The 21,662-nt window shown below is 37.4% G+C and overlaps 1 protein-coding gene across 5 annotated transcripts in view; it reads right to left on the reverse strand.

The window, feature by feature from the left end:
• NF1 (neurofibromin 1) overlaps window positions 1-21,662 on the reverse strand; it is a 284,759-nt gene that overhangs the window by 30,289 nt on the left and 232,808 nt on the right. For all 5 annotated transcript variants that reach the window (XM_003280199.2, XM_030800221.1, XM_003280198.2 and 2 more), the window contains 12 exons: window positions 18,250-18,682; window positions 16,688-17,028; window positions 14,026-14,228; window positions 9,863-10,056; window positions 8,351-8,491; window positions 7,908-8,187; window positions 7,242-7,456; window positions 6,944-7,005; window positions 6,685-6,799; window positions 6,020-6,121; window positions 4,179-4,319; window positions 851-977 (listed from right to left, as the gene is read on the reverse strand). In XM_003280199.2, coding sequence (XP_003280247.1) covers window positions 851-977; window positions 4,179-4,319; window positions 6,020-6,121; window positions 6,685-6,799; window positions 6,944-7,005; window positions 7,242-7,456; window positions 7,908-8,187; window positions 8,351-8,491; window positions 9,863-10,056; window positions 14,026-14,228; window positions 16,688-17,028; window positions 18,250-18,682 — 2,354 coding nt within the window. The remainder of the gene's footprint in view (window positions 1-850; window positions 978-4,178; window positions 4,320-6,019; window positions 6,122-6,684; window positions 6,800-6,943; window positions 7,006-7,241; window positions 7,457-7,907; window positions 8,188-8,350; window positions 8,492-9,862; window positions 10,057-14,025; window positions 14,229-16,687; window positions 17,029-18,249; window positions 18,683-21,662) is intronic.

Here is a 21,662-nt window from a genome sequence, read left to right on the forward strand (position 1 = left end):
GTTTTTATAAGAATCAACTCTTTTTTTTTTTTTTAGGCAGGGTCTCACTCTGTCACCCGGGCTGGAGTGCAGTGGCACGATCATGGCCCACTGCAGCCTTGACCTCCTGGGCTCAAGTGATTCTCCTTCCTCAGCCTCCCAAGTAGCTGGCACTATAGGCACGTGCCACCGCACCTGGCTAATGTTTTGTATTTTTTGTAGAAAGGGGGTTTCACCATATTGCCCAGGCTGGTCTTGAACTCCTGAGCCCAAGAGATCGTTCTGCTTTGGCCTCCCAGAGTGCTGGGACTACAGGTGTGAGCCACCATACCCAGCCAGAATAAACTCTTTTTTCAGGCAAATCTGATATTTGAATTGGAAATGAGGCTCTCATAAAACACATACTGAATAAAACACAACTCATTAAGACAGATACAGTTTGCACTTATTTATTTATTTTTTGAGACAAAGTCTCACTCTGTTACCTAGGCTGAGTGCAGTGGTGTGATCACGGCTCACTGTAGCCTCGACTTCCCAGGCTCAAGCAATCCTCCCATCTACGCCTCCTAAGTAGCTGGGACTACAAGCACATGCCACCATGCCTGGCTAATTTTTAAATTTTCTGTAGAGATGAAGTCTCACTATGTTGCCTAAGCTGGCCTCAAACTCCTAGCCTCAAGTGATCCTCCTGCCTCAGCCTCCCAAAGTGTTGGTATTACAGAGGTGAGCCACAATGCCCGGCCTAGTTTGCATTTAAAGTAAGACATACGGGCTAACTTACTTCAATTTATTTCAAGTAATCGCTTATTCAAATTACTTCTGGTTTTTTAATACTATTTCATAAAAATATTCTAACATAAGGCTTTTTTACCTTTTAAAAGGTGTCCAACCAATGCAAAGTTAAAGTTAGAGTTGAAATTGAGTCCAACAAAATGATCCATTTGCTTGCAGTGCCACTCCAGAGGATTCCGGATTGCCATAAATACTTCCTCTGGACTCTATTAAAGATAATCATGAGATGGTTGATGAGGTTCACACAGTAGCTTTCTTTAAAGGCTCACTTAATTGGTTTTTGTGTTCAATAGTATGACAAGATAAGTAATCCTTTCAATTTGAGAGAAATTATTTTCAGTTGACTGCAGAAAACCACAGAACATTTTAGTTACTACGAATTAACTGGTGCAAGACAGTCAAGCATAAAATAAGAAGACAGTGGAAGATGAAATCACTTTTATTTACAATACAAAATAAATGACTGTCAATTTACATCCTGGTGACTTTTAACATGCTTATTAACTCTGATGCCTAGCATCCAAAGGGCACTAGAATCATTATTAGCTCCTGATACTGGGCTGTTCTGAAGATGAAAATACCAAGGCAGATGCCCCATTTGCAATGCTCCATTTGCAAATATTCTTTTTTTGAGATGGAGTCTCACTCTGTCACCCAGGCTGGAGTGCAGTGGCACCATCTTGGCTCACTGCAACCTCCTGGGTTCAAGTGATCCTCCCACCTCAGCCTCCCAGGTTGCTGGAATTACAAACATGTGCCACCCTGGCTAATTTTTGTATTTTTAGCAGAGACAGGGTGTCACCATGTTGGCCAGGCTGGTCTCGAACTCCTGACCTCAAGTGATCCTCCCAACTTGGCCTCCCAGAGTGCTGGAATTACAAGCATGAGCCACTGCACCCAACCAATTTGCAAATATTCTTTTTTTATTTTTATTTTTATTTTTTATTATTATACTTTAAGTTTTAGGGTACATGTGCACAATGTGCAGGTTTGTTACATATGTATCCATGTGCCATGTTGACTTGCTGCACCCATTAACTCGTCATTTAGCATTAGGTATATCTCCTAATGCTGTCCCTCCCCACTCCCCCCACCCCACAACAGTCCCCGGAGTGTGATGTTCCCCTTCCTGTGTCCATGAGTTCTCAATGTTCAATTCCCACCTATGAGTGAGAACATGCTGTGTTTGGTTTTTTGTCCTTGCGATAGTTTACTGAGAATGATGGTTTCCAGTTTCATCCATGTCCCTACAAAGGACATGAACTCATCATTTTTTATGGCTGCATAGTATTCCATGGTGTATATGTGCCACATTTTCTTAATCCAGTCTATCATTGTTGGACATTTGGGTTGGTTCCAAGTCTTTGCTATTGTGAATAGTGCCGCAATAAACATACGTGTGCATGTGTCTTTATAGCAGCATGATTTGTAGTCCTTTGGGTATATACCCAGTAATGGGATGGCTGGGTCAAATGGTATTTCTAGTTCTAGATCCCTGAGGAATCGCCACACTGACTTCCACAATGGTTGAACTAGTTTACAGTCCCACCAACAGTGTAAAACTGTTCCTATTTCTCCACATCCTCTCCAGCACCTGTTGTTTCCTGACTTTTTAATGATGGCCATTCTAACTGGTGTGAGATGGTATCTCACTGTGGTTTTGATTTGCATTTCTCTGATGGCCAGTGATGATGAGCATTTTTTTATGTGTTTTTTGGCTGCATAGATGTGGGCGAAGGACATGAACAGACACTTCACAAAAGAAGACATCTATGCAAATATTCTTAATATATAAATAGCCAACAACTAGCTATCACTGACCACCACTGTCCCAAAACAGTTTTAGAAAAAGGGCAATGAGAATTAGGACAGAGGGGTTCCAGTCCCGAAACAGATGTACAAGCACGGGCAAGTTACTTAACTTCTTAGTTCCTTTCTAATTTGCAAAATGGAAGTCTGATTAATAAACTCCATAAGACCTCTTACCTCTAAAATTTTGTTCCCATATTTCTCAGACCCATATCTGTTCCAGGTTCACACTACCTCTGGTAGACTGAACTAATAATGTTTAGACCAAGCATCTTTACACTTAAAACCATAATCCTGTTCTTTCTACCCACAGTTCAGTTAATTTCACTACAAGCAAATCTCACTGTATATACACATTCTTTTAAAAACATTCCCCTCTTTTCTCCTAGACCCTTCCCATTTTTATCCAAAGACAAAAGGGACATAATTTCATACTATTTTATTCTCTCCTCTATTCTCTGTGAACTAAAATCCAACCCCAATCAGATCTCCATTTTACAAATTAGAAAGGAACTAAGAAGTAATTTGCCCATGTTCATATACACACACACACACACACACACACCCCATTAGCACCCCTCCTAACATTTATTAACCTTAATTGGAGTTGGATTTTACATATTTTATGTGTGTGTATATATATATACACACACACACACTTTATATATATACACATACATTACATATATATGTGTGTATGTAATATATGCATACACACTTTTTTTGGAGACAGGGTCTTGCGCTGTTGCCCAAGCTGGAGTGCAGTGGCGTGATCTCAGTTTACTGCAACCTCTGCCTCCCAGGCTCCAGCAATCCTCCTACCTCACCTCCCGAGTAGCTGGGATTGTAGGTGCATGCCACCATGCCCAGCTGATTTTTGCCTTTTTTGTAGAGATGGGGTTTTGCATGTTGCCCAGGCTGGTCTCTAACTCCTGAGCTCAATTGATCTACCTGTCTTGGCCTCCCAAAGTGCTGGGATTACAGGTGTGAGCCACCACTCCTGGCCATTAATGGTATATTTTAAAGTAAGATTAGACAGAATAAAACAACTAGTAAAATTAAGTACCCAAAAGTTTCCTTTAGACTCTCCAACTTCCTTATCTACTATGAATTATACATATTTTTCATTAAGTGGCATTACTAAGTAAAACTAAGATTACTTTTAGATTATTTCTTCACTTGTGAAATGGGGGGCAGAGAATGCTAACCTTTACCTTAAGGTTATGAAAATTAAAAATAAATGTATAGTGCTTAGCATACGGCCTGGCATGGTAGCTATTAATATTATTACCATGTATTATTTATCCTCGTTCTGTAAGGATGATCATGTATTATTTATCCTTATTCTGTAATTCTACTAGTATTAGGCCAGTACTGTTTTTTTTTTTTGTTTTTTTGCTATTTTTATGTAAAAAATATGCATTCAAGTTTACATAGTTCTTTATGAGCTGGTAAGGAAATATACTCACAATAAGTTACGTTGTACAAATTCATATTTAAGTTATAGACTTCTTGTGATTTTAAAGAATAGCAACAACAAAAGATGGAAGAGTCCTAAATCTGAGTAATCTAGGAACCTCAAGGCAAAGTTTGCTTACCTTGTCATTGAATATACGGAGACTATCTAAAGTATGCAGGTTTTGTTCAAGAAGTGCAGTGCCTGCTGAATACAAGTTGACTTCGTCAAGCTGCAGCACAGCCACAGCTACCCAAAAGAGGGCTTTGTGCAGAGGCGAGTCCTGGCAAAGGAGACATGTTTGAGGCTAGTAAGATGAATCATGACATAGTCTCTTTCAAAACACACTGCAGTTAAAAATAAAGCAGCTTATCTTCCTAAATTACCCATGTTTTCTCTTTGGGGAAAATAAAGATATGAGTAAGCTCTTCACTTTTCCATATGTATAACTAAAGACACTGTTAGCTGGACTGAGAATGTTACTTAGCACCTCCTTTGACTTCTCCCTGTTCTTTGATTTCTAAATCCAGTCACCAAGATTTGTTGATTCTTCTAGAGTAGTCTCTTTTGTATCTGTCCTTTCTTTCTTATTGCTAATGACATTACCACATGCCAACCTTCTTTATTATAAAGGTGGATTCTTTTTACTTCAGTTTCTCCCCACTCCAATCCACTGTGCACACTACCACCAGGATCTAAGTCCTGCTTTCGTCGTATGACTTGTCTGCTTAAAAACTGTACATTTCCAAACTCTTTTTTGAACAATGCTGAATGTGAGATGAGGTCTATCCAGTCCTCACAACTTTCCCTCTCTCGATTCCTTTGAAAAGCTTCTGTATTACAACTAGAATGCTCTACCCACCTTCTCTCCATTGTCCTGGCATTCTTGTGCAGCTCTCTCCTTTTCACTCTACCTACATTAACTCCTATGTTTCCCTTTAACTTTAGTTTAAACTCTGTCTTTTCAACTTCTTGTCACTCTTAACCAGTATGGTAATCTCTTGCTGCTCCGAATTAAAAGTATTTATTATTGGCAATCTTTATTTAGCACTGTGACATTAGGGAAAATACATGGACTTTAGAGTCAAATAGTATCGCATTAGAATCATGGTTCTTTTATTAGGTATGTGACTTTGGGCAAGTTATTTAGCCCTTCTGAGCTCATTTTCACTTATAAGATGGGGACCAGAGAACCATTTTGTATAATATAAAATTAGGATGTTTGTAGACAAACCAGGAGTATAACAGGTATTTATTTCTCTGTTATCTCTCCCAAGTCTAGCATACCTTTGTACTCACAGAATTAAACCACTTTAGAACTGGAGGCTAATACCATGCCATTATTTAATCTAAGACTTTTCATTTTATTAATACGAAGACATGATGTCCAGATATGTTAAATATAAAAATGGGATAAGGTCAGACCATCCTAAAACAGTGGCCAATTCATTTTACTCCTTTTAAATATAATCTTCATTTGGCACCCAAACTCTTATGATGATCAAGTATACTTCTGTCAGCTTTAATTTCTCCATAGTAATAATCACTAACATACTATGTATTTTGTTTACTTTATTATCCATTCACTCCCCAACCTCCACACCCACCCCAGAAAGTAAGCTCCATGAAGGCAGTGAGTTTTACGGGCTTTGTTGGTACTCTATCTCTAGCGCCTAAAACAGTACTTGGCAATAGCAGATAATTAATACTTATAAGATAAAATAATTAAGAATATATACCTATCTTTCCTTTAGCACTGATGAGACCAAAAACTTACAAGCGCTTGAAAACATACTATCCATACTTACTCTTCTTCTAATATAACTACTTCAAACAACTAAAATTTAAGAGGTTCTACTTTAACTATAGTTTTTTCTTTATAACTTATTCTCAATTAATCTTATTTTCTAAACTCTTTGAAAGTAAGTAACATTCAACACTGATACCCAAAATGAATGCACTCATTTTCTATACAGTAATTACCTTATTAAGAAGTGGCTGTAATTTGGTTAGTGCTATTACTGTAGCTTCTATCAGAACTTGACTGTTGTAAGTATCAGGTCCTTTTAAGCAACTCTCAAGTGCCTTTTAGGAAAACAGAATTTTTTATTTTACTTTCATTGAAATAAAACATTAACTCCTAAACTGAATCTCAGAATGAATTCAGGAACATTTACTTATTTAATAAATGCTAGAATGATTTCTAATGCTATGGTGATCTTGGTAGCTAGCTTAATGTACATTTGTTTTCTTATTTTTTGACATTTCTATATTATAAGAGTCAGACATTATTATAGTAATTACAAATTAAATAATTTTATACAAGGCTACAGTCTTACCATATAATTAAATGCTTTGAAAACTGGTAAAATACTAAGTGTACCTGCTTAGCAAAAGAGGCAACATATTTTATTTTAAAGACATCTTCCTTATTGAAGTAATCAGAGTTTACATATAAAGACAGCTTCTTTAGAGAAGACTTCTTCAAAGAATTACAATAATAATCAAAATACATTTTAAAGGCTTAATAAGTAACATATAAGATATTTTATTGACCTCAAATTTAAATGTCTTTTAGAAAAATGAAAGATATGCTTTACAACTTGAGAACCATAAATATTTGGGAGAAGTGAGGGCGGAACAGGTACCTTGCTAAGAATACGGATTATCTGCTTTATCTGCCCATGAGACACTCGTTTGCTAATACACCCAAAGACAACAAGAGCTCTTGGTTGCAGGGATGGATTATATTGGAATGCAAATCTGCAATTAAAAGATCCACAGAACTTATAAAAACCTTTGTGTTTATATATACTAAATAATAAATTATAACATTGATCATAGAGTAATAGCTGTATTTTCAACAATACACATATTTTTACAACTTATATTTAATTTGGGACATACCTTTGAGCTAGTTCGGTCCACTGGTCCAGCCACTTGCACGTTGGAATATCTCTCATGCATGCCTAAAAAAGGGGATACTCTGAATACATATTGTACATAAATGTTTTTAGAACTGTTTAAATAATGCTTATTGTGATGTCATTAAGTGACCTGTTACCAATAACACAGTCCATGCAAGTGTTTTTATTTAAGCATTAAGTACAAAATAGCACAATAAACCAATATTTCTTCTATATAGTATTAACATATTTTTTAAAAAAGATTTTAACTTAGTTTCTTATCATTTTGGCTTCTATACCTCCATGATCTCCAACAAAGCTTCTGTGACTGTTTCCAAGGATGTCAAAGCAAAAGTCTCTCTCTCATAGGAGCCAGGAGAGAATGACCTGTCCCGGTAACTGGAACGGAAGGCAATGACAGCAGCTGACTTGACTTTGCTAATGCCAAACAGCAAGTAAAATTTGGGTAATGAGAACTCTGTCAGACTGAGTCTCAAAACTTGCTTGGTCTCTTCTGTAAGAGAATAAAGGAACAAGTAAAGACAGAAAATATTACTTTTTAATTTCTAAAGTTCCATGTTTCATTTTGAATTTAGAAAATTTGAATACCATATAAAAATTATATAATCATGCTCCCTAAATCAAACCTCTAGATACATTGTATTAATGCTCCTTGCTGCATTTATCTACAAATTAGTGTTGGTAATTGAACATGGTCAACTGGCACTGAGTATTCCGCTTATGGGATAACTCTACATGACAAGTATGTAGAAAATCTTTACTATAGCTTGATATGGAATGGAAGTAATTTATTTTCTTTTTGGTAATATTTCATGTCATTACTGCAGGCTTAAATTAGCAACTTGGTGTTAGGGCACAAACATAAATAAGATAATCTATATTGATCAGGTGAAGTAAAATGGAGAAAGGAACTGGTAAACACAAATTCCTTTCCTAGAACTTACCACTAAAATGAAGCTGTGAACAAGTACACAGAGAGTGAATGATATTAATGACCAGTCCATGTGTGGAAGCTCTAAGGGAGAGCGGACCTGTGGCTACTAAGAAAGTAACAACGTGGAAGAGGTAGGGAAGATGAGCTGCCACATCAAGGGAATTGTTGAAGGACAGCATCAACATGTAGCGTGCTAAAATAGCAATATCATCCCACATAAGATGTTGTTCTAAAGTAGGAGTTGGAGATAAGCATGTCTTGTCAATTATTTTGCACATCCTTCCAATAACCTGTAAAGAAGCAGGATTTTTTTAACAAAACAAAACAAAACATGGGACTAAAAGTTTTAGCACAAAAAAGTTCAGTTTAATTTACAAGTAATTACAAAACAAAAAACCCCCTGATGATAAAACAGATATGCTATAGTACAGAAGGCAAAAGAAAAGTGATTACCTTGCTTGAAACCAATTTCACATTTCCAGAAGCCAAAGCTACAGCAGTATCTGCCATCACCTCAGCTTTTATTGATCCCAAGCCACCTGTTGCACTGGTTTTGATGAAACTGTCTAGTACAACATCAAGCAGATCTGTAATCTAGTTGAAGAAGGAAAATAACATGTTTTTAATCACTCTACCAATTTAATTTTTAATTAAAAAATATTCATTGGAACAGCCTAATCAATATGAAAATTCTATTTTACCTGAGGCCTCAAAAATACTAGATTTTATTTACAGTAAATACAATTTATTATAAAATATCCAGGAAAGGATGAGTATATTCATTTGACTTCTTCAGAGATTAAGGGTTTTGTATTCAAAAATTTTAAATCTCTATCAATACTATCTTCAGTCACTTGCAAAGTATCTCTATGCTTTTCTAAGACAGTAATGTAGGATCAATATAAAATTGTAATTTGAAAATAGAGCTGGGTGCAGTGGCTCACGCTTGTAATCCCAGCACTTTGGGAGGCTGAGGCAGGTGGATTGCTTGAGGCCAGGAGTTCAAGACCAGCCTGGGCAACGTGGCAAAACCCTATCGCTACTAAAAAAAAAACAAAAACAAAAAAAAACAAAAATTAGCCAGGTGTGTTGGTGTGCACCTGTAGGCCCAGCTACCTGGGAGGCTGAGGTGGAAGGGTCACTTGAGCCTGGGAGGCAGAGGTTGCAATGAGCCGAGACTGTACCACTGCACTCCAGCCTGGGTGACACAGTGAGACTCAGTCTCAAAAAAAATAAAATATAGGAAATGACATCAAGTACCAAGATGTTTGCTAGGGCTGCAACAGTAGCTCCAAGGTTATTTCAAATTATTTGGAGGAGCAGCAGCAGTGTTTGAGTGAGGGCATTATTTCCTTAAATGATTACTTTGAAGAAATGATATGCCTAATTCTTGTCAGATAAAAATAAAATTTACATTATATCCTATTTTAATATTGGCATTCTTATGTAGAAATATAAATGAAAGCAGATGTCCCAAATAGCATCAATAAGAAGAAACATCTACTGACACCTCTGGAATGTAGGGAACTAGAATAAAGCACTATTTACTAGAAATGTCACCAGATTTCTACAGTTCCATATAATATATATATAAAATCTAGCTATTTGCACAGTCTCCTTCAAGGCATAATATATATATAATCATATATATATATGATTATATAGGATTATATAATCATATATAATCCTATATACAATCCCATATAATTACATATATGTAAAATTATGCCTTGAAGGAGACTGTGCAAATAACTAGCTTTTCTCTGGCTCTGAGACATGCACTAGACATTTACAATTTTGAACCAGATGAAGAGCTAGGTGAGTGTCTACATACTTTCTGAAGGAGGAAATTGTGTTTTTTACAACTCTAACCCTAGTGTCTAGTGCAGTGCTTTGCCCAATGTGGCACCAGATAAATACGTGCACAAAGGAGATACTAGATAAATACTTGAGCAAACTCAATACCTGCCCAAGGCTTCCCCATATTTTTGCTTGAATAGATGGGTACATCTGTTTTTCATTGATGGTCATTGTTATCAGCTTGTCAAGAATAGCAGTAACTCTTTGTCGTTTGGCATCATCATTATGCTTGCAAAAACGAACTAGATTTGACAGCCATGGTGTCATGTATTCCAAACAAAGGTGTTTCAATTCAATACCTGGAAAAAAATACACTACTAGCATGTGGTGGTCAATGAAAATCACATCAACAATTATTTAATATAAAGAATTCCGGGAAAAAACGGTAAAAGGTAAAGACCATTACCTAGAATCAGACCTGGAGAAAAGACACTTGGCAAATATATTTTTGTAGAGGCGAAGAAAGAACAGTCCTTGAAGAAAGTAATTTTAAAAGCCAGTAAGCCAATTTTTGAAAAGTTTTGTCTTATTTTCCTCCATTTTAGTCCTTTCTTGTTAAAAAGTTGTTTTATTCTCATTATAAAAGGAAAATGTGGTAATCATAGAAAGTTTGGTAAAAGGAAAGCATCACCACAAAATGAAAACCGTATTAACACTGGTGTATCATCTCATCTCTCCTCAGGCTTTCAAATTTATGTAGAGTTAATGTACATTTATGTGTGTGTACACAAGTATAACCCACTCCCACTCCCCTGCAAAAACTGGGATTATGCTATACATGCAGTATGCTCTGAAGATTCTTTTCAGTGATTATACTGAGATTATTATTATTTTTTCTTTTTGAGATAGAGTCTCCTCTGTCGCCCAGGTTGGAGTGCAGAGGCGCGATCTCGGCTCACTGCAAGCTCCGCCTCCCGGGTTCACACCATTCTCCTGCATCAGCCTCCTGAGTAGCTGGGACTACAGGTGCCCAACACCACGCCCGGCTAATTTTTTGTTTTTGTATTTTGAGTAGAGACGGGGTTCCAACCGTGTTAGCCAGGATGGTCTTGATCTCCTGACCTTGTGATCTGCCCAACTCGGCATCCCAAAGTGCTGGGATTACAGGCGTGAGCCACCATCCCTGGCCTATACTGAGATTATTTATTCAACATTACAAATTCTGCAAACTTTTTTTAAACTTACTTGAAAAAGCTTCACATTTATAAGACAAAAATTGTACAAAAATTTATCTATACCCTTTACCTAAAGTCTCAAAGAATTTTTAAAATTGTGGTAAAATATACACAACACAAAATTTACCATTTTAACTATTTTTAAATGTACACTTCCTTGGCTTTACCCATTTTTAAGAGCACAGTTCAGTGGCACTGAGTACATTCAAATCATTGTACAGCCATCACTGCCATCCATCTCCAGAACCTTTTCATCTTCCAAACTGAAATTCTGTAACAAAGCCATTTTTAATGGTTTCATATTATTCCATCAGATGGGGAACCAATAATTTAATCAGTTCCTTATTCTTTGACTTTTGGCCTGTTCATTTTTTTGCTATTATAAATAATGTCATATGAAGTTCTAAAGTAGGCAAAACAAATCTGTGCAATAGAGGTCATAATAGTGTTTACTCTTGGTGAAGGGAGGGTACTGAGAATATCCCTCTGGATGCTGGAAATGTTCTATGTCTAGATCTGGAGATACTTTCATGATGTATTTGCATGTAAAAGTTTATCAAGCTATTGACTTAAGATCTTGCACTTTACTGATGACAAGATATACCTCAATTTAAAAATCTACGTAAAAATAATGCTATAATAAACATTTTAACATTAATTCTTTAGGATAAATGCTTTTTAAAAAGCAGAATTATGAGGCCAAAAGGTATGAATAGTCTTAAGGTCTTGTTATCCACTTCCAAATGCCTTTCTAGAAAAATTGCCCCTACTCACAATTCCACATACCACCAGGAATGGATCTTAAAAAAAAAAAAAAATTTGCCAAGCTGATGACTGATTATCTCACTATTCTTTCAATTTGCTTTTATTAGTGAATTTCTTAAAATATAATTTTTTTTTTTTTTTTTTTTTTTGAGATGGGGGCCTCCCTATGTTATCCAGGCTGGTCTCAAACTCCTGGGCTTAGCGATCCTCCTGAGTAGGTGGGATTATAGGCATGTAACACGGTGCCTGGCTTTTTTCTTTTTTTGTACAAATATTCTTTTTTAAAAACATGATCTGTATGTTACTGTTAATCCACTTTTTATTAATCGGTAAGCACTCTTCATGAGTAAGGATTTTATTCATTCATTCATTCATTTTGAGACGGAGTCTCCGTCTGTTGCCCAGGCTGGAGTGCAGTGGAGTGATCTTGGCTCACTGCAACCTCCACCTCCTGGGTTCAAGCAATTCTCCTGCCTCAGCCTCCTGAGTAGCTGGGACTACAGGCATGTACCACCAAGCCCAGCTAATTTTTGTGTTTTTAGTAGAGAGGGGATTTCACCATATTGGCCAGGCTGGTCTCGAACTCCTTACCTTGTGATCCACCCACCTCGGCCTCCCAAAGTGCTGGGATTACAGGCGTGAGCCACTGCATCTGGCCAATTAAGGATATTAATCATTTCTCCTATTTGCTCCAAGTGTATTTCCTAGTTTTTAATTATCTTCACTTGTGTTTATTTTTGAGTAGCTATGTTTTGAAGTTTTATGTAGTCAAATCTGTTCACTATTTCCTTTGTTTCATTCTATCACTTTTTTACTTCATATGTCCTTACTCATCTAGAAAGCAATTAAATATTCACTTGTTCCTCTTCTTTTTAAAATGGTTCCAAGCTTTTATATACAACTTTTTTTTTTTTTTTTTTTTTTAAATAGAGACAGGGTCTCACTCTATCATCCAGGCTGGAGTGCAGTGGTACGATGATAGCTCACTATAGCCCTGACCTCTGGGGCTCAAGCAATCCTCCTGCCACAATCCTCTTGCCTCAACCTCCCAAAGTGCTGGGATTACAGGCGAGAGCCACCACACACAGCCCTACTCAACTCTTAAATACAGGCAGAACATACTTGGTATCTTGTGGTGTATGGTGAAGATGAAGACCTAATTTAAGTCATTTCCCAACCTCATTTCTTAAATGATTTAATCTCTCCCTCATCGGTTTGTGATGCTTCTTTATCAATCTGTTTCTCTTAAACTGATCTGATGGCTGATTCTTGCACATGTATGTTTTAATTATTGTACTGCTATAAAGTGTTCAGACATCTGTACTATCAAGTCTCAAGTCTCTTTCCTTTCAATATTTTCTTAGCTATTATTGCACTTTTATGTAGAATTTAGAATCATTTAAGTTCTATCTCCATTCTCAACCCTCAAATCCCATGATTATTTTGATGAAATTACATTAAATTTGTAATAATCTGGGAAGAACTGTTCATGCAGGAACATTCACGTATGCCTTTACATTCACTCAAATCTTTTCTCATATTAATATTTATCAATAAAGTTATACTTTTCTTGTTTTGTCAGTCCTACACATTTTTTTTTGTTAGGGTTATAGTCCTACATCTCTTACCTGACAAAGAGTTTTAGTAAATTGCTGAAGCTTTTAATTATCTAATATAGAAAAGTCAAGAAATGTGTTTGAATGCAGAAAAAAAAGTTTTATGTATTACAGGGAAAGGAAAGGGAAGAAAAGGACAGGAAATATGCTGGGAGATCAACATTTATAAAACTATAGGATATGAAGATGGACAAATATAAAGAGTGGATGTTAAATTTATGAGACTTAGTAAAAACCAAGTCAGAACTGACTCTGGGCCCTGTATTATGTGCCACTGTGCTCTCTGTGAACTGTACATTTACAATAAAATCATTGTTCAAAGTCAACCTGAAGAGAAAATGACTAGTTCTCTAAAATTAAGGAGTCAACATGGATACTTATGTGGACTTTTCTGCTACGAAGAGAAATGCTGAAGCTAATTAAACTGTAACAGTGAAGAAAATACTTTGTAAGTGGTCCAGAGGTGTGTAAAGTACCAAACTCTTGCCGCTTTGCTTTTATTATCAGAATTTTGGTGGATTTCTCAATGTGGCCTACCAAAAAGTTCCTTCAGAGTTCCTTCAGTTACAGGATACCACAGATATAAAATCAGAAGAGGAAAAAAAGTAAAAATATAAGTGAAAGGCTTCACTGGCAAATTCTGAAATGAAAGGGTTTTCTTTGAATTCTCTTAGAATAATTGTTAGTACTAAAGAAAATTATCATTACTTACTAGATTTGCTAAATCCAGAAATACACTCTTCCAAAAATTCTAACGTGAGGTGTGGCTCATTGGCTGCCAGTGTCTTACTAATAGAGACAATAAAGAGGGTGTTGTTGGCAGGGATACATAAACCTGATGTCTCTAGTAACTGGCCCTCGATTTTTAAATTAAAGGTACAAGTTAAGGCACACAGAAGATTATAGGCAGCTGACCTAGGAGAAAACACAAATGAAGTTGTTTTAAAACGTATTTTTTCCTTATAGTTCCAAAATTTTTTCATAACATACAATTTGTGATTCTGTTACAAAGTATGATCAACTATTTTTAAATTTTACGATCAATTAGAAATAAGATGTTCTAATTCTACAGTAAAACCAAAATACCCCTTAATCATTTAGGGATTTTATAAAAAGGGACACCCTTGATATAACCATAAGAGCACTGTGAGGCTCCTACGACAGAGGGGCGGGGTATAGGCTTTCCTAAAATAAATCCCACTGGGACATAAAATATGAGAAGACTTATGGTCCTAAGATGGATCAATAGAAATGAAGTCAGAATAAGGCACACCATACATTTTTAGCAAACCCAAAACTCAAATTCTGGTTCTCTTTCCCACTAGATCCAGTTATAATGGGGATCATAAGGACAGATATCAGATGGCCCTTCCCTTCATCAAATTAGAATGTGAAAATCTTTAATCAGGATCTGCTGAACTTCTTTCTGGGTGTCCTAAAAGTTACCCTACAAACTGAAGGTTAAAAACAAAATTAACGTATAATTGAGTCCTCCCATTTTTCCCTCTATGACCTCATTACATCATATATAACCACCAATATGGAAAAAAACTGTAATATCCAGGTTTCATTGAGACCAAACATCACTTACAAATGTCTGAAAATATATTTAAGCAATTTAGGAGACAGCCTAAAAGACTCAGACTCAATTTAAAAATTTTAATTTTCTCCCCTGTCCAGTAAAGGAAATAGTTTGCTCAGTAAATGTCAGGTTTTCCTTACCTCTGAATGTTTATCATGCTACTATAGTTATGTAACAACCATATAGGGAAAAAAAGCCACTGGAATTTAAGTCTGCCTAAAGGCTTTTTCTCTGGGATGACATGCTTCAGCAAAAAGCAGAAGCTGTCACAGATTGCTTTAGGTCACTAGAGAAAAATACAGGTTTACCCAGGCTAATAATTGTTAAAAGGTTGTATTTTTCAATGAAGATCTTTGAATTAGAAATTAAAGGCAGGCTTATAGCTCCATTCTCCTAAAATGTGAAAATTAGTGTTATTATTTCTGTTTATGTATCTTTTTTCTTTTTTAAAAGATTTTTAGTCAGAGTCTCACTATGTTCCCCAGGCTGGTGTGCATTGGCTATTCACAGACATGATTATAGCACACTGCAGCCTTGAACTGCTGAGCTCAAGCTGTCCTCCCGCCTCAGCCTCCCGAGTAGCTGGGACTACAGGTGTGTGCCACAGTGCTCAGCTTGTGTCTTTTACTAATTCCCAGGAATTCTAAGTTATACAATTTTGACAAAACTTTTATCCTGTGTATTTCAACACTTATAAAGAATTGGACTTCCTCAATCCAGGATAGGTGTCACAGACACCTATGAGATAAAGGAAGCAAAGCATACACAAAATCTTATGTACAATTTCTGAAGCCCATCCAAGTACATATATCTTGATTTTTTTCTTTATCCTTTTAAGTAAAGGAGAATTTGGAATCCTAAAAGGCCCACTATAAAACTTGGGCTATGTTATCCTCAGGGAAAATTTTCAGAAGTTAAGAATTTACATCTGTAAAAATCTTCAAAGTCTCAGGGTACTTGAGACAAAGAATTATCCTAACTTGGTAAGGGGAGGGGAGAAAAGGGAGAAAAGGTGCAAGGAGATGCTGGCAGGGAGGGAAAAGATAAGAAAATACTACTTACTAAGTATAAACTATTTGCTAGTTTGCTATACTATACTACTACACATACTATTTTTTAAGCTTTTGTAGGTATATGAGGAAGGCAATTACCTTTATTTCACAAATAAGGAAACTAGATCTCTGAGAACTTCAGTATCTTGCTCAAAGTACATAGCTAGAAAGTGGCATATCTGTTCAAATCAAATCTACTCACTCCACAGCCATGCTCTTTCCACATGCATATTCAAATTATTAAGCCTAAATGGAACCAATTACACTCTGCTCAGATGACTTATTTGTCTTAAGATTTATTTTGAAAATTTTGTTAAGAGTGATGTAGGTGGAAAGTATGCAATAATGTTACCAAGTTATTGAACATTAGGCCTTCTTTTGTCAAACGATAATCTGACTTGACTTTTAAACTAGTGATATACTTCTGAAAATGGAAAAAAATCAGAGGACTTAGAGGAAGAAAAACTTAATTTAGGATACTTTGGAAAAAAAATCTGCTATGTCGTTTTGTTTTACATGATAGAGAAAGGACATATATTGGTTTAGTGTGAATCACCCTGTTTGGAATTCCACAGTTCATGTGAATACCCCACAACTTGATGAGATCACAGTGGTTAACCAACATTGCATACCTTCCAATTTAGTATTAAGGTAGAGGCTGTTTTAAAATTCATTAAATGGTCTCATTTTAAAAGCAACAAACCCCAAATAAAACTGAAGTGAATTTTAAAAAAACCTACCGTAAACTCGGGTCAGAACTGCCTAAATTAAGTAATGCAATATTGAGCAGTGTCCCAGGGACATCTTTTGGCCGAATCTTGGTGTGTTGGGGGATAGAGTCGGGCTGTGACAGTTCCCAGCGGGTCCGGATATGAATGATAGACTGGACAATGGCTTCACACTCTTGGTGCATGAAGGTGAGCGGCGTGCCCTGGTTTGCAATGGTTAAGGTGAACTGGTTCTCATCTACTAGGCAGATTTCTTCAATTTCCGAAGCATAATAAATGTCATTTAGAAAGACTGATTGCCCTAGGACTTTTGTTCGCTCTGCTGAGGTTACTTGGACAGCAGTAGAACCAACCTGGAAAGTGGTGGTGAGGGGGTGAAGTGGAGAAGAATTAAATTCTTTTACATAAAATTCTAAAAGGCTCCAGAAACTAACCAACCAAACAAAACACTATGCCATTTAAGGAAGAGTTCCCACCATTGTATATTCAAATGGTTCAGTAATTATTATGATAAGTGTTCTCAAAAGAAACAAAACATTTAAAAATTTTTTCATTTTGCTTTTTAAAAAGGTCAAGAATCTTATAGAAGGCCAGGTGCAGTGGCTCATGCCTGTAATCCCAGCACTCTGAGAGGCCAAGGTGGGCAGATCACTTGAGGTCAAGAGTTCGTGACCAGCCTGGCCAACAACCTTGTCTCTACTAAACCTACAAAAACTAGCCTGCCGTGGCGGTGGGCGCCTACAATCCCAGCTACTGGGGAAGCTGAGGCAGGAGAATCGCTGGGACCTGGGAGGCAGAGGTTGTAGTGAGCCAAGATCATGCCACTGCACTGAGATCGCGCCACTGCACTCCAGCCTAGGCAACAGAGTGAGACTCCATATCAAAAAACAAAACAAAACAAAACAATCTTATAGAAAAGTACTGATTTTATCCTGAAGGTTCATGTTCCTCACTCTGAAAAAAGCATGTAATAATCAGAAGAACTGTCATTAGGTAATTTCTACTCTCTACACATTCCTACGATTTGAATGACATAACAAACTGCCCTCTCCAAAACACTCTTCTACTTCCAGCCTAAGCTAGAATAAAATGTATACGTCTCATATCCTCCACAGGACCTCAATGATGACACAAATGTTGGTCTTCCTACATCTAGATTTACATAACCTTTTATTTTTTGAGACAGAGTCTCCCTCTGTTGCCCAGGCTGGAGTGCAGTGGCGCAATCTCAGCTCACTGCAACCTCCACCTCCCAGGTTCAAGTGATTCTCCTGCCTCAGCCTCCCAAGTAGCTGAGATTACAGGTGCCCACCACCATGCCCGGCTAATGTTGGTATTTTTAGTAGAGACGGGGTTTCACCATGTTGGCCAGGCTGGTCTTGAACTCCTGACCTCACGCAATCTGCCCACCTTGACATCCCAAAGTGCTTGGATTAAAGGCGTGAGCCACCGCGACGGCCTTACATGACATTTTATACACCACTATGGGGGTAGGACACCTAGGGAGGCCAGGATACAGTCTCGTTAGTCAAGAAAAGCAATGAATTGTTTGCAAAACATAGACTGAAACTTACTTTAATAGAAACTTTGGTGTCTTTGTGAGCTAGCTTGAGAGCATTGTGGAATACCTTCAGGTCCTCTTCTAAAGCCAAGGTGGCAGCAGGTAGTTTCTGTTGTTCATGCTCTATGTGCTCAGCCAGTTTCCCAGGACAGTCTATGAAAACAAGCCTTTTGCTACCTTTGAGGCCAGTCAGCAGCCGCTCATGATACTTGGTGTACTCCCTGACCCAAGAGTTACAGTTATAGATATAGACTGCGGAGACGTTGTCATAAGCAAAGCCAGGAAAAACAACAAACCACTTAGAGAGAAAGTCTGTTTTAAAGCGATTGCTAGGCCCGGTATGGGTAAGGTCCACTACAATTTCATATGGCTTTGCATAATACGGCTTTAAAGTCAGTAAGACATGGTATATCAGCAAATCACCATTGATTTGACCAGTTTTGAACCTAAGGAAAATGACAAAAAAGACAAAGATTATTAGCAGTGTTTAAAATAAATATACAGATGCCACTAACCGATTTTATTTTATGATTCATTTTCTAGAGAGAATAATATAAAACAATTCTTCAAAGTCTGGGTTCATTTTTTAAATCGGTTGTTTTTTGGACACTGAGAAATAAGGCTAAGAGAAGAGACAAATCTCCAATTCAAAAATTTTGAGCAACAACAACAATAAAAAATTTGCCCATGAGTCAAGAAAGGAAGAAAACAGTGGGAATTAGTTGGTTGCCTGCAGGGCCCACCAAACTCCTTAGGCGAATAGTCTGGTAGGAATGACCCATCTGGACCTCTGGACTGAGATGGTTTTAGCCAATCCATTTATCCCACCTTGATCACAGACTGATTCAGCAATGAATGCATTATTCAAACCAGGACAACCAGGCCAAAGAGGCCCAGTTCAGGTAGTTTAGCTTAAATTGTTGGGATTTGGGATATTTCTTTCCTGGTGTTTATAAAGAAGGGAATACGTAGCCCTAGGAGTTGCTAGCTCATATTTTGGGATATAAAAGAAGAGCCTCCCAAAAGACTGAACAGAAGGAGCTGAGAAATAAAGAGACAAACTGGAGCCCTGGCCATATCATTTGTGTATTAGATAAAGCCTCTCCTGGGGTCAAATTTATCCCAGGACTACTCAGTTCTATAAGCCAATAAATACCATTTTTTGATTAAGCCATATTAGGTCATATGTTGCTTAAAACCAAAAGAATACTAACAAATGTGAGCAGCCACAGTGAGGACCATGAAAAGGCCCTGAAGTAATGGTACCAAAGTTTCAAATCAAAACAATCTATATTAACTTAGGCCCAAAGTTTTCTGTATGTGATGATTCTGGTGATACTACTACTAAGTAAGTTAAAATAAATATCTTTACCTCAGAGGTTGGTTAATGGATATAAAAATATAATCAGGGCTGGGCACAGTGGCTTACGCCTATATTCCCAGCACTCTGGGAGGCTGAGGCAGGTGGGTTACATAAGGCCAGGAGTTCGAGACCAGCCTGGCCAACATGGCAAAACGCTGTCTCTACTAAAAATACAAAAATTAGCCAGGCGTGGTGGTACATGTCTGTAATCCCAGCTACTTGGGAGGCTGAGGCATGAGAATCACTTGGACCTGGGAGGCAGAGCCTGCAGTGAGCTGAGATTGTACCACTGCACTTCAGCTCGGGCAACAGTGAGACTGTCTTAAAAATAATAATAAAATAAATAATATATGTATTATTGTAATTAGATAGAATGAACAAGTTCTACTATTCCTAATAAGGTGACTAGTTAATAATGATATTGTATATTTCAAAACAGCTAGACGAAAAAATTTCTTTTCTTTGAGGCAATGGATATCCTAATCACCCTGATTTAATTATTACACATTATATGCATGTATCAAAATATCACACATACAGGCAGGGCATGGTGGCTCACGCCTGTAATCCCAGCACTTTGGGAGGCCAAGACGGGCGGATCACCTGAGGTCAGGAGGTCGAGACTAGCCTGGCCAACATGGTGAAAACCTGTCTCTACTAAAAATACAAAAATTAGCTGGGCGTGGTGGCACGTGCCTGTAGCCCCAGCTACTTGGGAGGCTGAGGCAGGAGAATCGCTTGAACCTGGGAGGCAGAGTTTGCAGTGAGCTGAGATTGCACCACTGCACTCCAGCCTGGGCAATAGAGTGAGACTCCAACAACAAACAAAAACAAAAACAAAACAAAACAAAAAAATCACACATACTCCATTAATATGTACAAATTATCACATATCAATAAAAAACTTCACCTCAGAGTTTTTAATCTTGTTGGGAGAAAATAAGATAAAAATATGACAAGTCAAATGATTTTAAAACAAGACAAATATTTCAAGATAGAAGATATAAGGTAGAATGTAATCACTTATCAAAGGAAATGCAGAGAAAATACTGTTATTAAGACAAAGGAGAGAGAGAGAGATCAACACAAACTGGGCAGTCAGTGAAAGCTACATAGAAGATACAGTGGCTGAATCAAGTAAGGGGGAATGCAGAATTCAGCAAGAGGACTGGGCAGGCCTTATGGAGAAAGGCAAAAAGGAAAAGAAACAGGTAACTAGATGTGTTGAAGAGACAGCTAGTCCAGCCAGAATGGAGGATTCAGGTAGGGAAGTTTTGAGAGATAAGGCTGGGAAAATACAGAATAGTCAAATTGCGGAGAGACCATAACTGCCCAACCAAAGGGCTTAGGTTTTCCACTAGGTGCTCACCATTTCTCAGCATATGTTCTGTGGACTACTGGCATCAGAATCAACTGTGGTGCTTGATAAAAATGCAGTTTCCTGGTCCCAACCTGGACCTACTAAATATGGATCTACGTAGTGGGGCCTGGAAATTTTTATCTTTTTTTTTTTTTTTCCTTAACTCAGGCTGGACTGCAGTGGCACGGTCACAGCTCACTGTAGCCTTGACCTCCCCAGGCTCAGGTGATCCTCCCACCTCAGCCTCCTGAGTAGCTGGGACTACAGATAAGCGCCACCATGCCTGGCTAGTTTATTTATTTATTTTTTATTTTTTTGTATTTTTTGTAGAGACAGGATTTTGCCATGCTGCCCAGGCTGGTCTCGAATTTCTGTGGCTCAAGTAATCATCCCGCCTCAGCCTCCCAAAGTGCTGAGATTACAGGTGTGAGCCACCATGTCCTGCTTTATTTTTAAACAATCTTCTCATCTGATGTTTATGTACACAAACATTTCTGAATCATTGTTGTATGTATTAGGGAATTGCTCAACCGGTTTTATTTTCCCTTAAAGAAAAGGGTGATATGACCAAAGAAAGTGATGTATACAAGATATAAGAAGGAGTCAGGGCTACCAAAAAGGCACTGTAGAGTCTAGGTATGACCTGATAAGGATCTAAAATACTACTGTTGACAGTAAAAACAGGGAAAAAGAAACTGATCCA

Source organism: Nomascus leucogenys, chromosome 19 (assembly GCF_006542625.1).
Source record: "Nomascus leucogenys isolate Asia chromosome 19, Asia_NLE_v1, whole genome shotgun sequence".
NCBI lineage: Eukaryota > Metazoa > Chordata > Mammalia > Primates > Hylobatidae > Nomascus > Nomascus leucogenys.